Source organism: Eumetopias jubatus, unplaced genomic scaffold (genome assembly GCF_037043125.1).
Source record: "Eumetopias jubatus isolate StellerSeaLion01/CBP00866 unplaced genomic scaffold, mEumJub1_p1.0 scaffold_3, whole genome shotgun sequence".
NCBI classification, from domain to species: Eukaryota; Metazoa; Chordata; class Mammalia; order Carnivora; family Otariidae; genus Eumetopias; species Eumetopias jubatus.
In genome coordinates, this window is record NW_028274809.1 from 127,615,935 (window position 1) to 127,634,276 (window position 18,342).

General features: G+C 34.5%; 1 protein-coding gene across 7 annotated transcripts in view; it reads left to right on the plus strand.

Annotated features, from left to right (window-relative positions):
• Window positions 1-18,342, plus strand: part of NBEA (neurobeachin) — a 685,632-nt gene that overhangs the window by 115,664 nt on the left and 551,626 nt on the right. For all 7 annotated transcript variants that reach the window (XM_088021800.1, XM_088021804.1, XM_088021803.1 and 4 more), the window contains exons 7-8: window positions 254-373; window positions 2,765-2,911. In XM_088021800.1, the coding sequence (XP_087877926.1) occupies window positions 254-373; window positions 2,765-2,911 (267 nt within the window). The remainder of the gene's footprint in view (window positions 1-253; window positions 374-2,764; window positions 2,912-18,342) is intronic.

Here is an 18,342-nt window from a genome sequence, read left to right on the forward strand (position 1 = left end):
GGAGTATCATTCCAGGGTTCAAGGCATTCTAGGTCTGTCTTCATCACAGATTTACTGTTTATGAGTCACTTCTTTCATCTGCAAAGTGAGAAATAAGATGGGGAACTTGAAATAGTGTAATGTGTAAAGGTTGAAATGTGTAATTATTATTATTCTTTCAAGCATTTCTTGTAGTGTGGTATGAATGTTATGATTGCTTTTTTAGACAATAACTAAACATGACATTAAGGTCTTTAATTTTTTTTTATTTAAGTGGTACATGATCAGCATTGTCCACATTTATAATCGATGGAGGAACAGTGAAATTCGGTGTTATGTTAATGGACAACTGGTATCCTATGGTGATATGGCCTGGCATGTTAACACAAATGATGTAAGTTTTTTTTTTAATCTGTGCTTTAATGTATTTGAGTGTGTGATCTATCATTGTTCATAACATGAATTGTATAATAGTTTGGTAGAAACTTAATAGTTGTACTTTGAAAGTTTTTTTCTGTTAACTGAATTTTTAGGTCTTAAATTTAATATAATTAAGTTGCTAAAATAGATAATTAGTGGTAAGAAAAAAAGGAAAATTGCTCAAAAATTATTATTAGGTCAAAAACATCCATGCAGTATTCTATTCTTTCTAGAATTTCAAGCAATAAAAACTGTGTCTTGTACCTTATTTGGATGTGAAAGGATAACATATAGTAACTATGTCTAGAACAGAGGGAGGAATGGGCAGAATAATGTTAAGAGATAAGATTAGATTGACAGCAGAGGGTGAAATCCTGTAGGGGCCTTATATGCAAACACAATACCTGGGCTTTCCCATCTTACCCAGCCTAAAAATCTCTGGAAGGTTTTGAGGAGACAAGTGATATAATGCTGGTTCATATTTTAAAAATATCAGTCAGGCTGCAGTATTGAGAATATTCTGAAGGAAAAAATGACAGAAGAAGGGAGATCAATTAAATGACTTATTATAATAATAACAAACATAATACTAGTTTTGACTAGCCTGTTAGTAGTGAGGGAGGTAACACAGTTGGATTCTGGATAGAGAATATCTAGAGTTAAAACCTCAAGAACTCTGTTCTGGGCTTTCTCTTGTCATTATCCTGACCTGTTAGAACCAAAGTAAAAGATGTTTTCTAGTACCAAAAGTACTTCCAAACCCAATAACATATGAGCATTCCAGCATACCTCGTTTTATAAAAACTTGCCTCTTTTTAACAAAATTCACCTCTCAGTATTGTCCATATCTTTCCAGACTTTAATTTGCTTAAGAGCAGGGTCTCTTCTTGTTCTCTCTGGTATTCTTTTAAACAGTACTGTGTGCAAAGTCCATAGCTTTTTCCCTGAGTCATGGGTTGGAAGAGTACCCCCTGCAGACCATATCTGAACCTTGACCTGTTTTTGCATGACCTGAGAGCTAAGAATCTTTGGTTTTTTTTTTTTTTTCATTTTTAGAGGTTTTTCTTTTTTTAAAGATCCAGAAAAACAAACAACAATCAAAAAAGATTATATGACAGAAACCGCATGTGGCTTGAAAAGGTTAGAATATTTACTGTCTGTTCATTTATAGGACAAGTTTGCTTTTTCTGCCCTGGAAACTCATAGTTGGGCCACAGTCAGTAAATTTTTGAGAATGATTTTATCAGAATTAGATACACAGATGAAATTCTGCTTCATGTCTGCCTTCCAAAGGGGAGAGTTTTTACTATAGAGTGGAAGAAACCCAAGAGACTTTGTTGACTGTCACTAACTCTACAGTTATATTTAAAAAGGAAGGAAGGAAGGAAAGAAAGGAGGAGGGAGGGAGAGAAAGAAAGAAAAGAAAGACTTAAATTTTTGAATTATTTGCAATAGTACACCAAAAAATGGAGAGACCTGGGCAATAACACATATGTACACATAACATTATGCAGTAAATTCTTCAGTTCTTATAGTTTTAATTACAGAATGGGTATTTGATGAGGAGTTTTTGTCCTCATAATTCATTCACAAATATTTTGTCATTCTATTGAGGCACCAAAGGGATACCATACATATATAATGTCTTGCTTTTTAGTGCTAAGGTGTGGAATAATATGTGAGGATGGGGGATGGAAACTGGGGTGAGATTTTAAGAAGCAGAGATGGGTCTAGGTAAGTGTGCCTTCTTAATGTCTTAAACTCTCCAGATGGAGAGCACCATACTATCTACTTTAGGTGGCAGATTTCAGTGATCATTATTTTTTTGGTTCTACATAATGCCTACTCATTGAAGAGAGGGAAGTGATTTTCATAGGGTCCTTGACTTAGTGTGGAGAAATAGTAATATATATCCCTGGTGGAGAAATTAGATAGTTTCAAAAATTAGGCCTTATGTGTTTATGGTTAAAATTTGGATTAGTCATTCTCTGATTCAGATGAATCTCTCTCTACATGGACAATTGTTAAATCATTAGAGTTTTAAAATTAGTTTTACTTTTGTAAATAAAATTATAAGCACTTTTGCCTTTAAGTATAACATTTCTAAAGTGGTTACGTGATTAATGAATAGATGATTATTGTTTGTTTTGCTTTTCTATAGATACAAAATATTTAACTGCTTTACTTTTTCTAAAAATCTTTAGCTGGCCTTTGTTATTTAAATACTCCATAAAGTCTTAAATGATGCTTTCTTCTGTTATTATTGTTATATTTTAAGGTATTCATGACAGTGAAGGCAGGTATCCTTAAATATTTTATCATTACAAAATAATACATTGATTTTTTTATGACTTTTTAAAAATAGAGCTATGACAAGTGCTTTCTCGGATCTTCAGAAACTGCTGATGCAAATAGGGTGTTCTGTGGTCAACTTGGTGCCGTGTATGTATTCAGTGAAGCGCTCAACCCTGCGCAGATATTTGCAATTCATCAGTTAGGACCTGGATATAAGGTAGTAATAACTATCTTATTACAAATCCTATGGAAAGTTTTATGTGAATTCTCTGTGAAATGTGATACAATATAACGTATAGCGATAATCTTTCTTCAATGTGATTTAAAAGTTGTCTCTGTTTTTTGGAACTCAGCTGTTATTACAGGTTTCATTTTGTTTCACAGGTGCTTTTTCTCTTTTTCACTATTTTCCTTTCATGAACTTTGAAAATTCTTTAGACTATTTTCTAATATGAAAGCCATGGCTTTTGTTAACATAATTCTGAAATAATAAATTTTATAAAACCATATTGCTTAATGTGGTACTTAAAATCTCAAATTTTGAAATACATAATGAACAAATGAAATGACCATTATTGTTCAAATTAGAGATAATTTGGAAAGAATAAAGATTTAAAAGGAAAATGGTATAAAATCACATGTGGCTGAAATTAATTCAGTTTTAGTTTTTACTTTTTCTCATCCTTTACAATAGGCAGAGAAGGTCAGTATAGTAGTGAGTATCTGAATTTTACAAAATCAGTTATTTAATATGATTTATCATATTCTGTTTTTTAACTTTCAAAATGAAGACTTATTTAGGCTAGATATTGCATTCACATATATGAATTAGTTTTTAATGTGCGGTACCCCTGGCTAGGGAAATACGAGTTTTATTTTAATCACATTAGGAGTTGTGACATCCCAAACTGTTTGGAGCTGAGAGAAAATCATGCAGTGTAAGTCAAAGTATTTATAATTCTGAAGAAGTACATGTCTTGCATGGAGGAGCTGCTTTTTTAAAAAATTTAGTGTTTAGATAATCAGTGTGAAGATTATATTATGAAAAAAGGGGTACTAAAATATTTCTGTTCCCAGTGATTTTAAAATAATCACAATAATATTAAATGACAATAATGCTGTCATTTTTATGTCAAGGTGGAAATACTTGCTACCATCTTTTGTCCATATCATTAATTTTACTATCCCTAGAAATGAATTTGTGCTCATATAGCACTTTTTCTTGTGTGCGTCCTTTGGTTTAGGTCCTAGTTCTGCCATGTATTGGCTTTGCACAGGAATGTTTCTGTAATTCAGATTTTTGGATTAATATACATTCTGCCTCCTTTTGTACTTCTTTGGCTTGGCCTAAAATATTTGAAGTGGCTTTCTTCAAGCACTGCCAGAATGATATTAAGTGAATCAAATCAATGATGCATAATTAAGATAGAAATTAAGAAAAAACAGATATGCAAATTATGAATCCAATATGACTGCTATAGTGCAATTTTAAAATTGACGGGAGCTTCCTGGCAGGAAAAAAGAAAAGGACTAAATATAAACAAGTTATGTAATTCTCTTATTTAGAAAGGAGCAAACATTGTCTTGAACCACTTTGCAAACTTAGTAATTTGTCATATGGCTCTTTCTCATCATAGTCTTTTATAGCAAAAGTGAAAATGAGTAGTAACCCTGTGTCACTGTGTTGTATACACAAATACTCACGTGATAGAGAAGGTATTCCTAGCATCCTAATGTAGTCAATAGAGTACCTATATCAAAGTCAGAACTTTTAAAAGAAAATACCTCTAAATTTTGGGCATTGCATGAAAAAGTATTTTATTAAGTTTTGAAAGTTCCCAGCCTATGGGTATAGCCCACTGAGCCCCTTGTTTTTTTTTTTTTTAAGATTTATTTATTTATTTTAGAGTAGGGGAGAGAAAGGCGAAGGGAGAGAGAGTCCCAAGCCAAATCCTTGCCGAGCGTGGAGCTCTGGGGCTCATTCTCACAACCCTGAGATCACGACCTGAATCGAAACCAAGAGTCGATGCTCAACCGACTCTGCCACCCAGGTGCCCCTGAGCCCTGTGTTATTAATGGAAATAGACTGTAAATACATGGGTGTATATGTATTTTCTCAATTTGTAAATATTAAAAATAGAATTACTATCAGGACAGGCATCTGTAAAAATTTTTGATATTAAAGTTGTTTTCTAGAAATTCAGAGAATGAAGGGAAAGAGGAAAGGATACAAATGAAGACCAGATTGTGTTATGACAAGGAAAAAAGCTGAAGTGGTTTGCACATAATAGTCTCAATTTTCTTGGGTAGAGTAGGAGGCAGTCACTTTCTATGAGTTGAAGGGGTAGAGAGTTGCAGTGGAACTTTTATGGTGTTCAGGATATAATAACTAGTTGACATTTGGCTTAAATCACAGATGAAGCTAGAATTATTGTTATATAATAATGTATTTATATTCATTGATGTACGTAATATGGAGCTTCCAATAAGTGTAATTGTCAGTATTCCCTATGATTCTGGGCTTAATGTAGATAGCATGTCAACATCTGGGCCCTGAAATAAAATAAATTAATTCCCAAAATAATATCCTCAAACTATATATACTATGCATTCTGGCCTGTGTGATTTTTGACTTGCTGACCATTAGAGTATTAGGTAATTTTCTTTCTGTGAAATGTCTGGTTTTGAGCAATAGAGCTTGTCAGTGAATATTTTGCACTTAGTTATTTTAGGGAAACAGTAAATAAAAGGAGATACTATTACTAATCAAATAAATCATTAGATTTGGAAGTAATTTGTAAAACAACAGAATTTATCATTGTAACTTTGTCTAGTATAGAAAAATTTACTGTGAGTGAAGTGTATTGTGGAGCTCTATTTGATAGGGTTATTCAGTGTTTACAAGATTATAAAGTCTTATACATACAGTGGCTTTTTGACATAAACTTGCAAAGCAGATTTTAAAGTTTTGATATTTTATAATTGTTATTGGACATTTCCTAATTATCTTAGAGCCTCTTGTGGCAAGTAGTTCATCTCCATTGCTAAATTTTTCAATATTAAGCTTTGTGTTTTGTCCTCCATTCAAGAAAATGATAGCATAATGATTCTTTATCAGTTTATTATATTATGATAAAGATCTGATACAGAGAAAATGTATGGAACAGCCTCCAAAATTAAAAATCACTTTGGAGGGGCGCCTGGGTGGCTCAGTTGGTTAAGCGTCTACCTTCGGCTCAGGTCATGATCCCAGAGTCCTGGGATCGAGCCCCACATTATTGGGCTCCCTGCTCAGCGGGGAGTCTGCTTCTCCCTCTCCTTTTGCTCCTCCCCCTGCTTGTGCACGCATTCTCTCTCTCTCAAATAAATAATTAAAAATCATTAAAAAAATCACTTTGGAGGGTTTCTGATACTTGCCTGGATAGGCAAGCTCCTAAGAAGGTGATATTCCCATAATAACCTCTTAAAATTCTGTACATTATACAGAAAACAACTATGTGAGGGCTCTAAAGACTGAATAAATGCCTCCAGGTTTTAGAGAAGTTAAAACATGAAACAAGTGGTCAGCATGGGCTGAATTCTCCATTTTTTACTCTGATAGAAAAACTTTCTGGCCAGAAAAATTAAGGTAAACAGTACTTGGCCAATCAACATTACATGGAGATTAATGGGCAACCTCAGAAAAGAGACAGCCAGAGAAGAATCTGAATTCTGTATTTTAAAAAAACTCAGCTTGAATCTCTGACCAACTCTTGAAACCATGGTGATCATGACAAACTGATAATAGATTGTAAATAAGGCTTCAAGAACTGAACTGAGATCTGAGATACCATACATAGGAGGTATGACAGTCTGTAATTGTATCTAAGCAAGAAAATGACCCCACGAAACAAAAACAAATACTTTGCAGAACAGTATGGTCTCTACAGAATAATTTTCACCATGGCCAGCATATAATCCAGAATTGCTCATCCTATGAGAAGCCAGGAAAATGTGACTTATTCTCAAGGAAAGGGAAAATCAGCACATACCAATTCCCAGGTAACCCAGAATCATGGAATTATTATGTGAGCACTTTTAGGGAGCTATTATAACTAGTGAGGTTAAAAAAATTTGCTTGTAATGAACTGGGAATTATCAGCCACAAAATTTTTAAAAAGTGGAAATTTTAGAACTGAAAAATACATCTGAAGTTAAAAAAATCCACTGTATGGGTTTATTATTAGCAAAATTGATATGATAGAGAAATAAATAAACTTGGATATAGGTTGACAGAACCATTAGAAGAGAGAGAAAAGATTTAGGGGGAAAAGAAGAAAACCATAGAGCTGTATGGGGTGGTTTTGCAATGTCATATGCAACGTATAAGAGAAAGGCCCAGACAAAATATGAGGAAATAATGGTAGAGAACTTCCCAAATTTCTTAAAACAAACAAACAAACATATTTATAGATTGAAGGAACTATGTAAACTCCAAGGCAGATAAAGTCAGGGAAACCATAGAGCTGGAGCAGAACCTGTCAACCCAGAATTCTGAAGAAAGAAACTTGGATCATTAAGAATGAATGAATGAAAACATTCAGAACGATAAATATATGGATAAATAAAATATCTTTTTTCTTATTTTCTTTAAGACATATACTACTGATTAAAGCAAAAATTATATTGTCATTTATTGGTTTATAATATACATAAATTTAATATATATGGCAGCTCTAATAGAAGGTTCTGGGAGGGGATATAAATGCAAACTTTTCATATTTTAAAAAATATCTGTGGGATATAAAAATATTGACTGAAATTCAATAGCCAGAATGAAATTAACAAATTCAAAGTCATATATCTTTTCTTGAAATGTTAAGTATCCAGTATTTAATTTCCCTATGCTATATAGACTTCTTTTTGAAATGAAAGATAACATATATTCTACATATACTCAGTGGAAAGGAGAAACAAAATAAAGTAATGCAAATTAATGGAGAGAAGGTAAACTAGATATGAGTAAGAGGCATTCATTGATTTATCCATTTATTCTTTTAGTAAATATTATTAAATATTGTTTATTGGCACTGTTCTAGATGTTCTGGGTGCTAGGGATATGACAGTGAACAAAACAGACAAAAATCCCTGCCTTTATTGGGGAGAAGGAGAATGTACATTATCATGGGAGGGGACAGACAAAAACCAAAAAAAGAGATAGTGTGCTAGATGGTGGGAATTGCTATGGGAAAAATAAAGCATGTAAAAATGACGGAAAATGGTGGACTGCAGTTTTTATAGAGTGTTAGAGGAGATTGCACTAAAGACTTCAAGGAGGTGAAGTTGATGTCAATCAGGTGAATATTTGGGGGAGAGCTCTCAGAGCACATGGGAGAGCAAGTATAAAGGCCACTTAATAGGATCTTACTTGATAGGTTAACAAACACTGATTGTGTTTCACTGTGACGAGGATAGAGGGAATTTAGACAAGGCTGATAGCAGTAGAAAGTAGTGGAACTTGGTTGGAGTTTTGATAAGCTATACCTAAAATAATACTCTAAGAGGTCAGGTTTTGCATATATTTTGGAGGTAAATCCAGTAGCATTTTCTGTCCCTAGGAATGTGGACTAAAGGTGCAAGAGAAGATTCAAAGGTGACCCAATTATTTTAGCCTGAACAATTGAATTGATGGGTTTTTTATTTACTAAGATAGGAAAGATTTGGAAAGACCAAATTTTGGGGAAGAAGGTCAAGGTTTGGTTTTGGACATATGATGTTTGAGAGGCCAGTTAGACATCTAAATGGAGAAGTGATATAAGCCTGCAGTTTGTGGGGGGATGTCTAGGTTGGAGATGGAACTTTAGCATTGGTAGGATATAGACAGGATTTAAAGCTATGAGACTGGATTTAGATACCAGTGAAGTGAGTTCGGAGATAAAAGATGACTGAGTAATGGCTCCTTGGAAAAGCCAAAGTTTGCAGGTTGTGGAGATGAGAAGGACCTAGTAAGGGAAAATTAGAAGGAGAGTAAAGGAGTAAGAAGAAAATGCAGGAGAGTATGGTGTCCTGGATGTTTTTAAAGTAAGAGGAGGTGATTAATTTTCAAATGCTGCTGACAGGTTAAGTAAATTCAGGACCGAGAAATGACTATTGGATTTAGCACCATGGAGGTCATGGGTGATCTTGATTATCACCTTACAGTTAGTTGAAATGGGTGAAAAGTCCTTTATGTCATGAAGACAGTAGTATTTTTTTTTTCAGAATTGAAAGAGAAACGTTAATTTATGATTGAAAGTACAGTTTAGTTTTGCTTGTGTCGTTCTAGTACATTGTGTAACAAGACTTTTATCTCTCTACCTTTATAATATTCTATAACTCCCATTTCCATCATTTTATCCTTTTGAAGAACTGTTTATATGTAGCTGTTTTTTTCTGGTCTCCTGATTATTTGCTTTTACTGTTGTATACATTTATTTATGCTCAGTATATTTGTAAATAAAAATTCATAGAAAAACCTCTGAGTAATATGTACTTATGTGCATATGAATATGATTATGTAAACTTTCTCTGCAAAATAGTGAAGCTTTATTTTTAAACTGTCACACTTTAAATGATTTTTCATTTTAGTCAGTATCTTTAGGATGATATGAACATACTCAAAGTATGCTACCATTTTTCAAGTTAGTTGCAATTCTTTTGGAATTACTTTTGAAGGGTCAGTCTTTAAGTGACACAAGAAAACAGTTCTCATTACTTTAGAGCTATGCTATATTTTTGATAATAGATCATTTTGTGACACCTATTAATTCATCAGACATGGCTTCAAGTTGTTTTTCTTTTTCCAAAAATTAAATCCATCCCTTGAGGATGACAGTTTGCCTTCAAAAATGTAATTTAAAATGCTGCAGATTTCGATCAATAGTGGAAGTGGAGAGCGGATCCCAGAGAGCCCTGAGCAGCTCTCCTGTCCACCTTCTCCTCACCAAGAACCACCACTGCTGCTGCTGGCCCCGCTCACCATCACTGCAAGCTTGAGCAGCGAGGCCGAGATCTAGCCTCAAAGCGAGCAGCAGCAAGGGCGGCCTCATATTGGCAGTGCCTGAAGGGTCACGTTCATCACAAGGAAGTTTTTGGGAACAGTAAAATGGTTCAGCATAAGAAACAGATATGGTTTAATCAACAGGAATGACACCAAATATGTATTTGTACACCAGACTGCCATAAAAAAGAATAACCCCAGGAAGTACCTTTGTAGAATACAAGATGGAGAGCGTGTCGAGTTTGATATCATTGAAAGGATAAAACGGGTGCAAGGCAACAAATGTTACAGGCCCTGGTAGATTTCCAGTGCAAGGCAGTAAATGTGCAGCAGGCTGTAACCTGCTAAATTATGAACACTATCCATGTTGCAGGGGTCCTCCACGCAATTACCAGTAGAATTTCCAGAATAATGAGAATGGGGAAAAGAATGCAGGATCGGAAAGTGCTCCTGAAGGCCAGGCCCTAATGCAGGCCACTGCAAATGGTGCCCACTTTAGTACGTGTGGAAACCCGATGGGTTTTGACCAGAGTATTCCCACCTTCCTGTGCGGGGAGAAGTGATGGAGGGTGCTGACGACCAGGGTGCAGGAGAGCAAGGTAGACTAGTGAGACAGAATATGCATTGGCGTTATAAATGACTATTCCACAGGGGCCCTCCTTGCCAAAGATAGCCTAAAGAGGATGGCAGTGAAAGAGTTAAGGAAAATCAAGGAGATGAGACCCAAGTTCAGCAGCCACCTCAACATCTGTACTGCTACAACTTCAGTTACCACAACACAGAAGCCCAGAAAGCCCTAAGTGACAAGATGGCAAAGAGACAAAGCTGCTGGTCCACCAGTGGAGAATTAGTCCCCTACCAAGGCTGTGTAGGGCTGAGTAAATGCAGGCTTACCATCTCTGCTGTCATCTTACCGTTGGTTTAATCATCCAACAAGAGGAAGTGAATACAAAGTTGCTGCAATAAAAAATAACAGAAGGTTGGAGCTGAAGATTTCAAGTGCTTGATTTTTGTTCATTGACCAGATAATTAAAACTTTCTGCATATTTCTGCAGACTGGAGTTTTTATTATCTTTACCTAAAGACGTCTCTTTTTTGATAATGGCAAACATTTTTTTTAAAAGCTTGTTTTCCTCAATACACTTATAAAGGTCTTTAAATTGTCTCATATCTGGAAAAGTTGAGATTTTTAAGAACCTCATTTTTAATTTGTAATAAATGTTTACAACTTAAATTTTTTTTCAAAAATTCAGCAAACTGCAAGCACCTGTTAATAAAGATCTTTAAAAATGCTGTAAATTCTGAAAATGTTCTTAAAAATCCTAGATATAAGGAATGTTTTGAGTAATGGACATTCTATTATTTCTAAAGTGATTTTGTGGAAAATATACCGCTTGTGATCATATTTGTTTAGCTATATTTGCTTTAAAATATCAAACTCAACACCCAAAGAACAAATGATCCAATCAAGATATGCACAGACATTTTTCCAAAGAAGACATTCAAATGGCCAACAGACATGAAAAACTGCTCAACATCGCTCGGCATCAGGGAAATCCAAATCAAAACCTCAGTGAGATACCACCTCACACCCGTCAGAATGGCTAAAATTAGGAAGTCAGTAAACGACAGATGTTGGCGGGGATGTGGAGAAAGGGGAACCCGCCTACACTGTTGGTGAGAATGCAAGCTGGTGCAGCCACTCTGGAAAACAGTATGGAGGTTCCTCAAAAAGTTGAAAATAGAGCTGCCCTTCGACCCAGCAATTGCACTACTGGGTATTTACCCCAAAGACACAAATGTAGGGACCCGAAGGGGTACGTGCACCCCAATGTTTATAGCAGCAATGTCCACAATAGCCAAACTATGGAAAGAGCCAGGATGTCCATCAACAGATGAATGGATAAAGAAGAAGTGGTATATATACACAACGGAATATTATGCAGCCATCAAAAGCCATTTGCAACGACGTGGATGGAACTGGAGGGTGTTATGCTGAGCGAAATAAGTCAATCAGAGAAAGACATGTGTCATATGACCTCGCTGATATGAGAAATTTTTAACCTCAGGAAACAAACTGAGGGTTGCTGGAGTGGTGGGGGGTGGGAGGGATGGGGTGGCTGGGTGATAGACATTGGGGAGGGTATGTGCTATGGTGAGCGCTGTGAATTGTGCAAGACTGTTGAATCACAGATCTGTACTTCTGAAACAAATAATATATGTTAAAAAAAAAAGATAGTAGGAAGGGAGAAATGAAGGGGTAGGGATCGGTTGGGGAGACGAACCATGTGAGACGATGGACTCTGAAAAACAAACTGAGGGTTCTAGAGGGGAAGGAGTGGGGAGATGTGTTAGCCCAGTGATGGGTATTATTGAGGGCAGGTATTACATGGAGCACTGGGTGTTATATGCAAACAATGAATCATGGAACACTACATCAAAAACTAATGATGTAATGTATGGTGACTAACATAACATAATAAAAATTTAAAAAAAAATCGGATGTGGGGCACCTGAGTGGCTCAGTCGGTTAAGCCTCTGCCTTCGGCTCAGGTCATGATCCCGGGGCCCTGGGATCGAGCTCTGCCTCGGTCTCCCTGCTCGGCCGGCAGTCTGCTTGTCCCTCTCCACCCCGTCCCCCCATATGCGCACTCTCTCTTTCTTTCTCTCTCTCGCGTGCTTTCTCTCAAAAACATAAATAAAATCTTTTAAAAAATCAGGTGTATTACTTTAAAGCTATAATATTTTTAAAATATTAGAATTTCAGTCGATGGTGAGAAAAGTGTTCTATTTTTCCAGTGACCTGGTCCCACCTCCCCCCACCAGTGTAATGCCTTTAGACTTAATTATCCAGTTCATATAATTTTTACTCACTGGTCTTAAATTAAAATCTGTAATTCCTACAGGGTTTTTATCTAATTATTGGAACATTTTGTATATACTAACATGTTTTTACTCCACCAACTCAGTCTAATAATGCTTCCTGATGGTCAAGATGGGAAATGTATAACCTAATTTCTTTTCTTCATTAATCAAAGATCTTTAGTTACTGTTTTTAAAATTTCATTATAAACTCATGGATTTAAATGTATTTGAAGTGTTCCAATCTGTAGCCATTACTGTCCTTTTTGAAATTAAAATTGTCCCACCTTTGAGCAATGAATGCCTATTCCAATTGGTTCCTTAGTCCCTTGACCTGACCCTGTAGTCTTTGATAGATTTCTTGCTATTTCCCATGATAGTATTTCAGACTCATTCTGAACATTTTGTTGTTTCCGTCCTGGAATCAGCCATTATTAGATGAGTCCTTAGTTTCTATTAGTGTGAAATTGAGGACTTTGCTGTGTTTTAATTTGACCTTCTCTAAGTTAAATCTGTATCTCCTTTTTTCTATATTGAGAATAGTGGTTGTCAAGTGTGCAGAGGGTAATAGGATTAAGAAAGCCCATATTTACATGAACAACAGTCTCTGAACAATACTACCAATATTACTCTACTGACATTATTACTGCAAACAGTTAATTTTTTTTTTGCATATGTTCTCTTCATTCTCCTTGCCATTTTTTAATAGTTTAAGTATGTTATAGGCTGAATTGTATTCCCCCTCAAATTTTTATGCTGAAGTCCTAGATCCCAGTAGCTTAGAATGTGGCCATATTTAGAGATAGGGTCTTTAAAGAGGTAATTAAACTTAAGTGAGGCTATTAAGGTGGGTCTTAATTTAATATGAATTGTGTCCTTATAAGAGGAAATTAGGATACAAACATGCACTGAGGGAAAACCATATGAAGATACAGGGAGAAGAGGTTTCAGAAGGAACCAGGTCTGCTGACACCTTGATTTTAGACTTCTAGCCCCCAGAATTGTAAGAAATAAATTTTTGTTGTTTAAACTACCTGGTACTTTGTTGTGGCAACACTAACAGACTAATACGTGGTATGATCTACACTGTGAGTATATGTAGTTATTACATACTATTCTCAGTTTAAAAAATTCTTAGTTGCAGTCCTTTAGGTACTTATATGTTTAAGTTTCATCACATTCCTTATATTGATGTATTTTGGCTATCTGAAGCTCACTCTGTAGTGTATTTCTCTAGATGGGCTTATGGGAATAGTATTTCTTGAGAACTGCATTTCATTATTAGTTTATTAGGGGTGTTTACACTTGAAAGGCATATGCCTGCTTATAAAATCCTTGACTAACCTTTCTTTGAATGTCTTAAATATGTTACTGATTTTCTTCTGGGTTAAAATGTTTTGTTGAAAGTCTGATGACAGTTCTAACATCCTTTCTGTTATCAGGCACTTGTTCTTTTTGCCTACATGTTCAAAGGATTTTTTTTTCTTTATATCTAGTAATTTTGCCAGATATGTCTTGGTTGTTGGAGCTGATTTCTCAGATAAGTGGTGTGTACTTTCAGTATGTAGTTTTGCATCTTTTTAAATTTTAAGAATTTTTTTTTAATATTGTTTAGTATTTGTTGTTTCCTTACTTTGGTTTTCCTTTTCAGAGATTTGATTATGCATCTTTGATTTTACTCTACTTATCTTTAATATTTGTCACTGTGTGTGTGTGTGTGTGTGTGCAAATTATTTTTTGGGTTTCTTACTTTTCATTTGAAGGACTCTATTTGTTATTTCTTGTAGGCTGGGTCAGATAGCAACAAATTACCTCCATTTTTATTTTTTGGTGAATGTATTCCATTTTGCTTTCAGATAGCTTTTCTGAATATAAATTCTTGGTTAAAAGTTTTTTCTTTGAGCACTTTGAATGTTTTATTTCACTATGTTCTGGCCTCCATTTTTTAGGTGAGAAGTCAACTTTTGATCTTATTGGTGTTCTTTTTTAGGTGAAGAGTCATTTTTCTCTTGCTGCTTTTAAGATTGTCTCCTTGTCTTTAGCTTCTAGCATTTTTACTATGATTTTTCTGTTTGTAGATTTCTTTGCTTTTATTTTTCTTTGAGTTCATGGGCTTTCTGAAAGTGCAAATTAATGTTTTCCAGAAATTGGGGAATTTTTCAGTTCATCAAGTTTTTGAGTATTTTTCTCTTTTTCTTCTCTACTTCTGCTATTCCCATTTTGCATATGTTGGTATACTTAGTTGTTTCCCACATTTCTCTGAGGCTTCAATTTTTCTTAGTCTTTTTTCTTTCTGGTTTTTGAATTACATAATCTTTATTAATTTATTTTCATGTATGCTAATTCTGTCCTCTGTTCAAACCTTTTGTTGAGCACCTGTAGAAAAATTTTCAATTCAGTTACACTTTTCAGCTCTAGAATTTCCATTTGGATTTTTTTTATAGCATTTCTCTCTTAATTGATATTCTCTATTTAATAACTTTTTTAAAGATTTAGTTACTTATTTCAGTGAGAGTGAGTGAGAGAGAGTGAGCACGGGGGCAGGGACAGAGGAAGAGAGAAAAACTCAAGCAGACTCCGTGCTGAGCCCCATGTGGGGCTCCATCTTAGGACCCTGAGATCAGACCTGAGCCAAAACTAGGAGTTGGGAGCTTAACCGACTGGGCCACCCAGGCACCCCGATAATCTATTTAATATGACATTGTCATCATACCTACATTTACTTCTCTATGGTTTTCTTTTAGTTTTTTGAATGTATTTTTAATGGCCAGTTTGGAGTCTTTTTCTGTTCAGTCTGACATCTGTTTGCTCTCACTGGCAGTTTCTGTTGCCTGCTCTTTTCCATATGTATGGGTTATATTTTCCTTTCTCATTCCATGCCTCTCAATGTCTGGTTGGAAAATGTCCCTATTTTCTTTTTTCTTTTGAAAAATTATAACAACTTTATTGAAATGTAATTTACATATCATACAATTCACTCCTTTTAAGTGTACAAGTAAATTATTTTGAGTAACTTACAGAGTTGTACAGACATCACCACAATCCAATTTTAGAACATTTCTATCACCTTACATGCCTATTGGCAGTCACTCCTCATTCTCACCCCCATCCTACTCATACCATTTTATATAACAATTGTGCTTCTGAAAATCCTTCAAGGAATAATTTAGTGAATACTGATATTTATGCATAAACATGATTATTATACCTTAATATATAACTTTGAAACGTTGGAAGTAATCTAAACACCAAAATGGAGTATATTATAAGAAAATTATCATATTTTAATAATAGATTATCTTTATAGTCATTTAAATTGCATCATAATTTAAAAAAAAACTAAAAATGTTATATTTAATTAATTATGATGTGAGGTTGTTTGTTCCTACAAACCAAAATAGGGAATATGATATTTGCATCGTAAACTGAAAAACTTAAGGCCAGTTTTTTTTCAAATAAGAATATGTTTTATTAGACTTATTACATTATATTTCCCAAAAAGATTTTATGACTTCCCAGAGAATATATTAAACATTATTTATTCCATTGTGAGCAATATGAACAAAATGAAAGTAACAATAGAATGTACATACATTTCAGAATTGTTAAAATGCCAATGTGGAAAAACTAATTACAGTATTTAACAATACATTCGCCAGTATTTCAATCATTATTTTTAGAAAGCAGGTATTCAGGGCGCCTGGGTGGCTCAGTCATTAAGCGTCTGCATTCGCCTCAGGTCATGATCCCAGGGTTCTGGGATCTAGCCCCGCATTGGGCTCCCTGCTCGGCGGGAGGCCTGCTTCTCCCTCTCCCACTCCCCCTGCTGTGTTCTCTTTCTCGCTGTGTCTCTCTGTCAAATAAATAAATAAAATCTTTAAAAAAAAAAAAAGAAAGAAAGCAGGTATTCAGATCTTAAGCATGATAGACATATAAAAAAAGATAAGAATTAATGACCTGTTTCAGATTGTTTTAAGAGGATAGTAACCATGAGCCAAACAGAGTGATATCTTAAGTGTTTTCTAGTATTTTTCACTTCAATTCATTGAAGATTATAGGAATGAATTTTATTAGTAATTATTGGTACAAGACTTTCAGCTGGAAAAAGATTTTATTGCTTAAGTTCAGTGTGTGGTGAAGAACGTTGGTGATTTCATATTCATACTTGATGGTTGTGTGTTTCTCAAAGCAACCAACTCTTTTATACATGTAGTAAGTAAAGGAAAGGGCACAAAAAAGCAAAAAGAAGCAAAAAAGAGCCAAAGAAAGATATTTAAAGAAATAAAAACTGAGAAGTGGTAGGTTTTAGCAGTGGTAGAAAACAAAAGTTTTGTGATTGAATTGAATCCAGAAAGAAGACCAAAATCAAGGAAGAAATAGGGTATATTAGTCTTAAAAGTATAAGTGTTATATTTTTAGTCTTAAAACTATGAGTGCAATTACATGTAAAGTGGTTGTATATTGTCAAAAAGAGATTAGAAAATAAAAATGCCAAAAAGTTAGAAAAAGATTAATGGATAATTTTATTTTAAATTCTGAATTTTCTCTGAATAAGCAAAAGTCACTTAAAGTAGCTTTAAAATGACTAGAGGAAAAACTGAAGATTCTATTTAGATGAATTTCTTCATACAACTTTAAAATTCAGAGAACATTTGTTAAGGCATTTCTATTCATGGAGCACTATTATAGGCATTATGGAACATGCAAAGCTGTAAATTACCTTTAAGGAACTTATTAACCAAGTGAGGGAGAAAAACATACAAAAAGCTAAAAAGTGAAGTTGGTTGAATTTATACTCATGATATAATCTGAGAACAGTAAGTCCAATGGGATCATGGAAAAGGATTCTGATTGTAGGAACTGAGAAGTGCTTCATAGAGAAGATAGCTTTAAAACCAGTTCAGTCAGGTTCATGAAGCTTCTCATTTTCAATTGATTTTTTTTCTGTGGGGATGACAATTAGAATTTGCAAAACAATCTCTTAAAACCTATCTAATTACAAAATTTCTTAATTAAATTTTTATTTGAGTAGAGTTGACACAATGTTTTATATATTTTAGGTGTACGACATAGTGATTTGACAAGTTTATACATTATGCTATGTTCAGTACAACTGTAGCTACCATTTGTCACCATACATCACTATTATAATATCATTGACTTTATTCTTAATGTTGTGCCTTTTATTTCTGTGACTTAATTCATTCCATAACTGGAAGCTTGTATCTGCAGTCGCCTTTACCCATCATGCTCTCCTCTAGCAACCATCATCTTCCATATCTTGGCTATTATAAATAATGCTGCAATAAACATAGGGTTGCACATATCATTCCAAATTAGTGTTTTCATTTTCTTTGGGTAGATACTCCGTAGTGGAATTACTAGATTACAGGGTATTTCTATTTTCAATCTTTTGAGGACCCACCATACTTGTCTTCTACAGTGGCTGAAAATAAACACAAAAACTCAATGTGAGGCCTGAAAATCATAAAAATCCTTGAACAGAGCACAAGCAATATTTTCTCTGACATTGGCCTTTGCAACAGTTTTCTAGATATGTCTCCTAAGGCAAGAGAAACAAAAGTAAAAATAAACTATTAGGACTGCATCAAAATAGGAAGTTTTAGCACAGTGAAGGAAAATAACCAACAAAATGAAAAGTCAACCTACTTGACTTTTGAATGAGAGAAGATACACATGATATATCTGATAAGAGATTAATATCCAAAATATATAAGGAACTCATGCAACTCAGTTCCAAAAAAAAA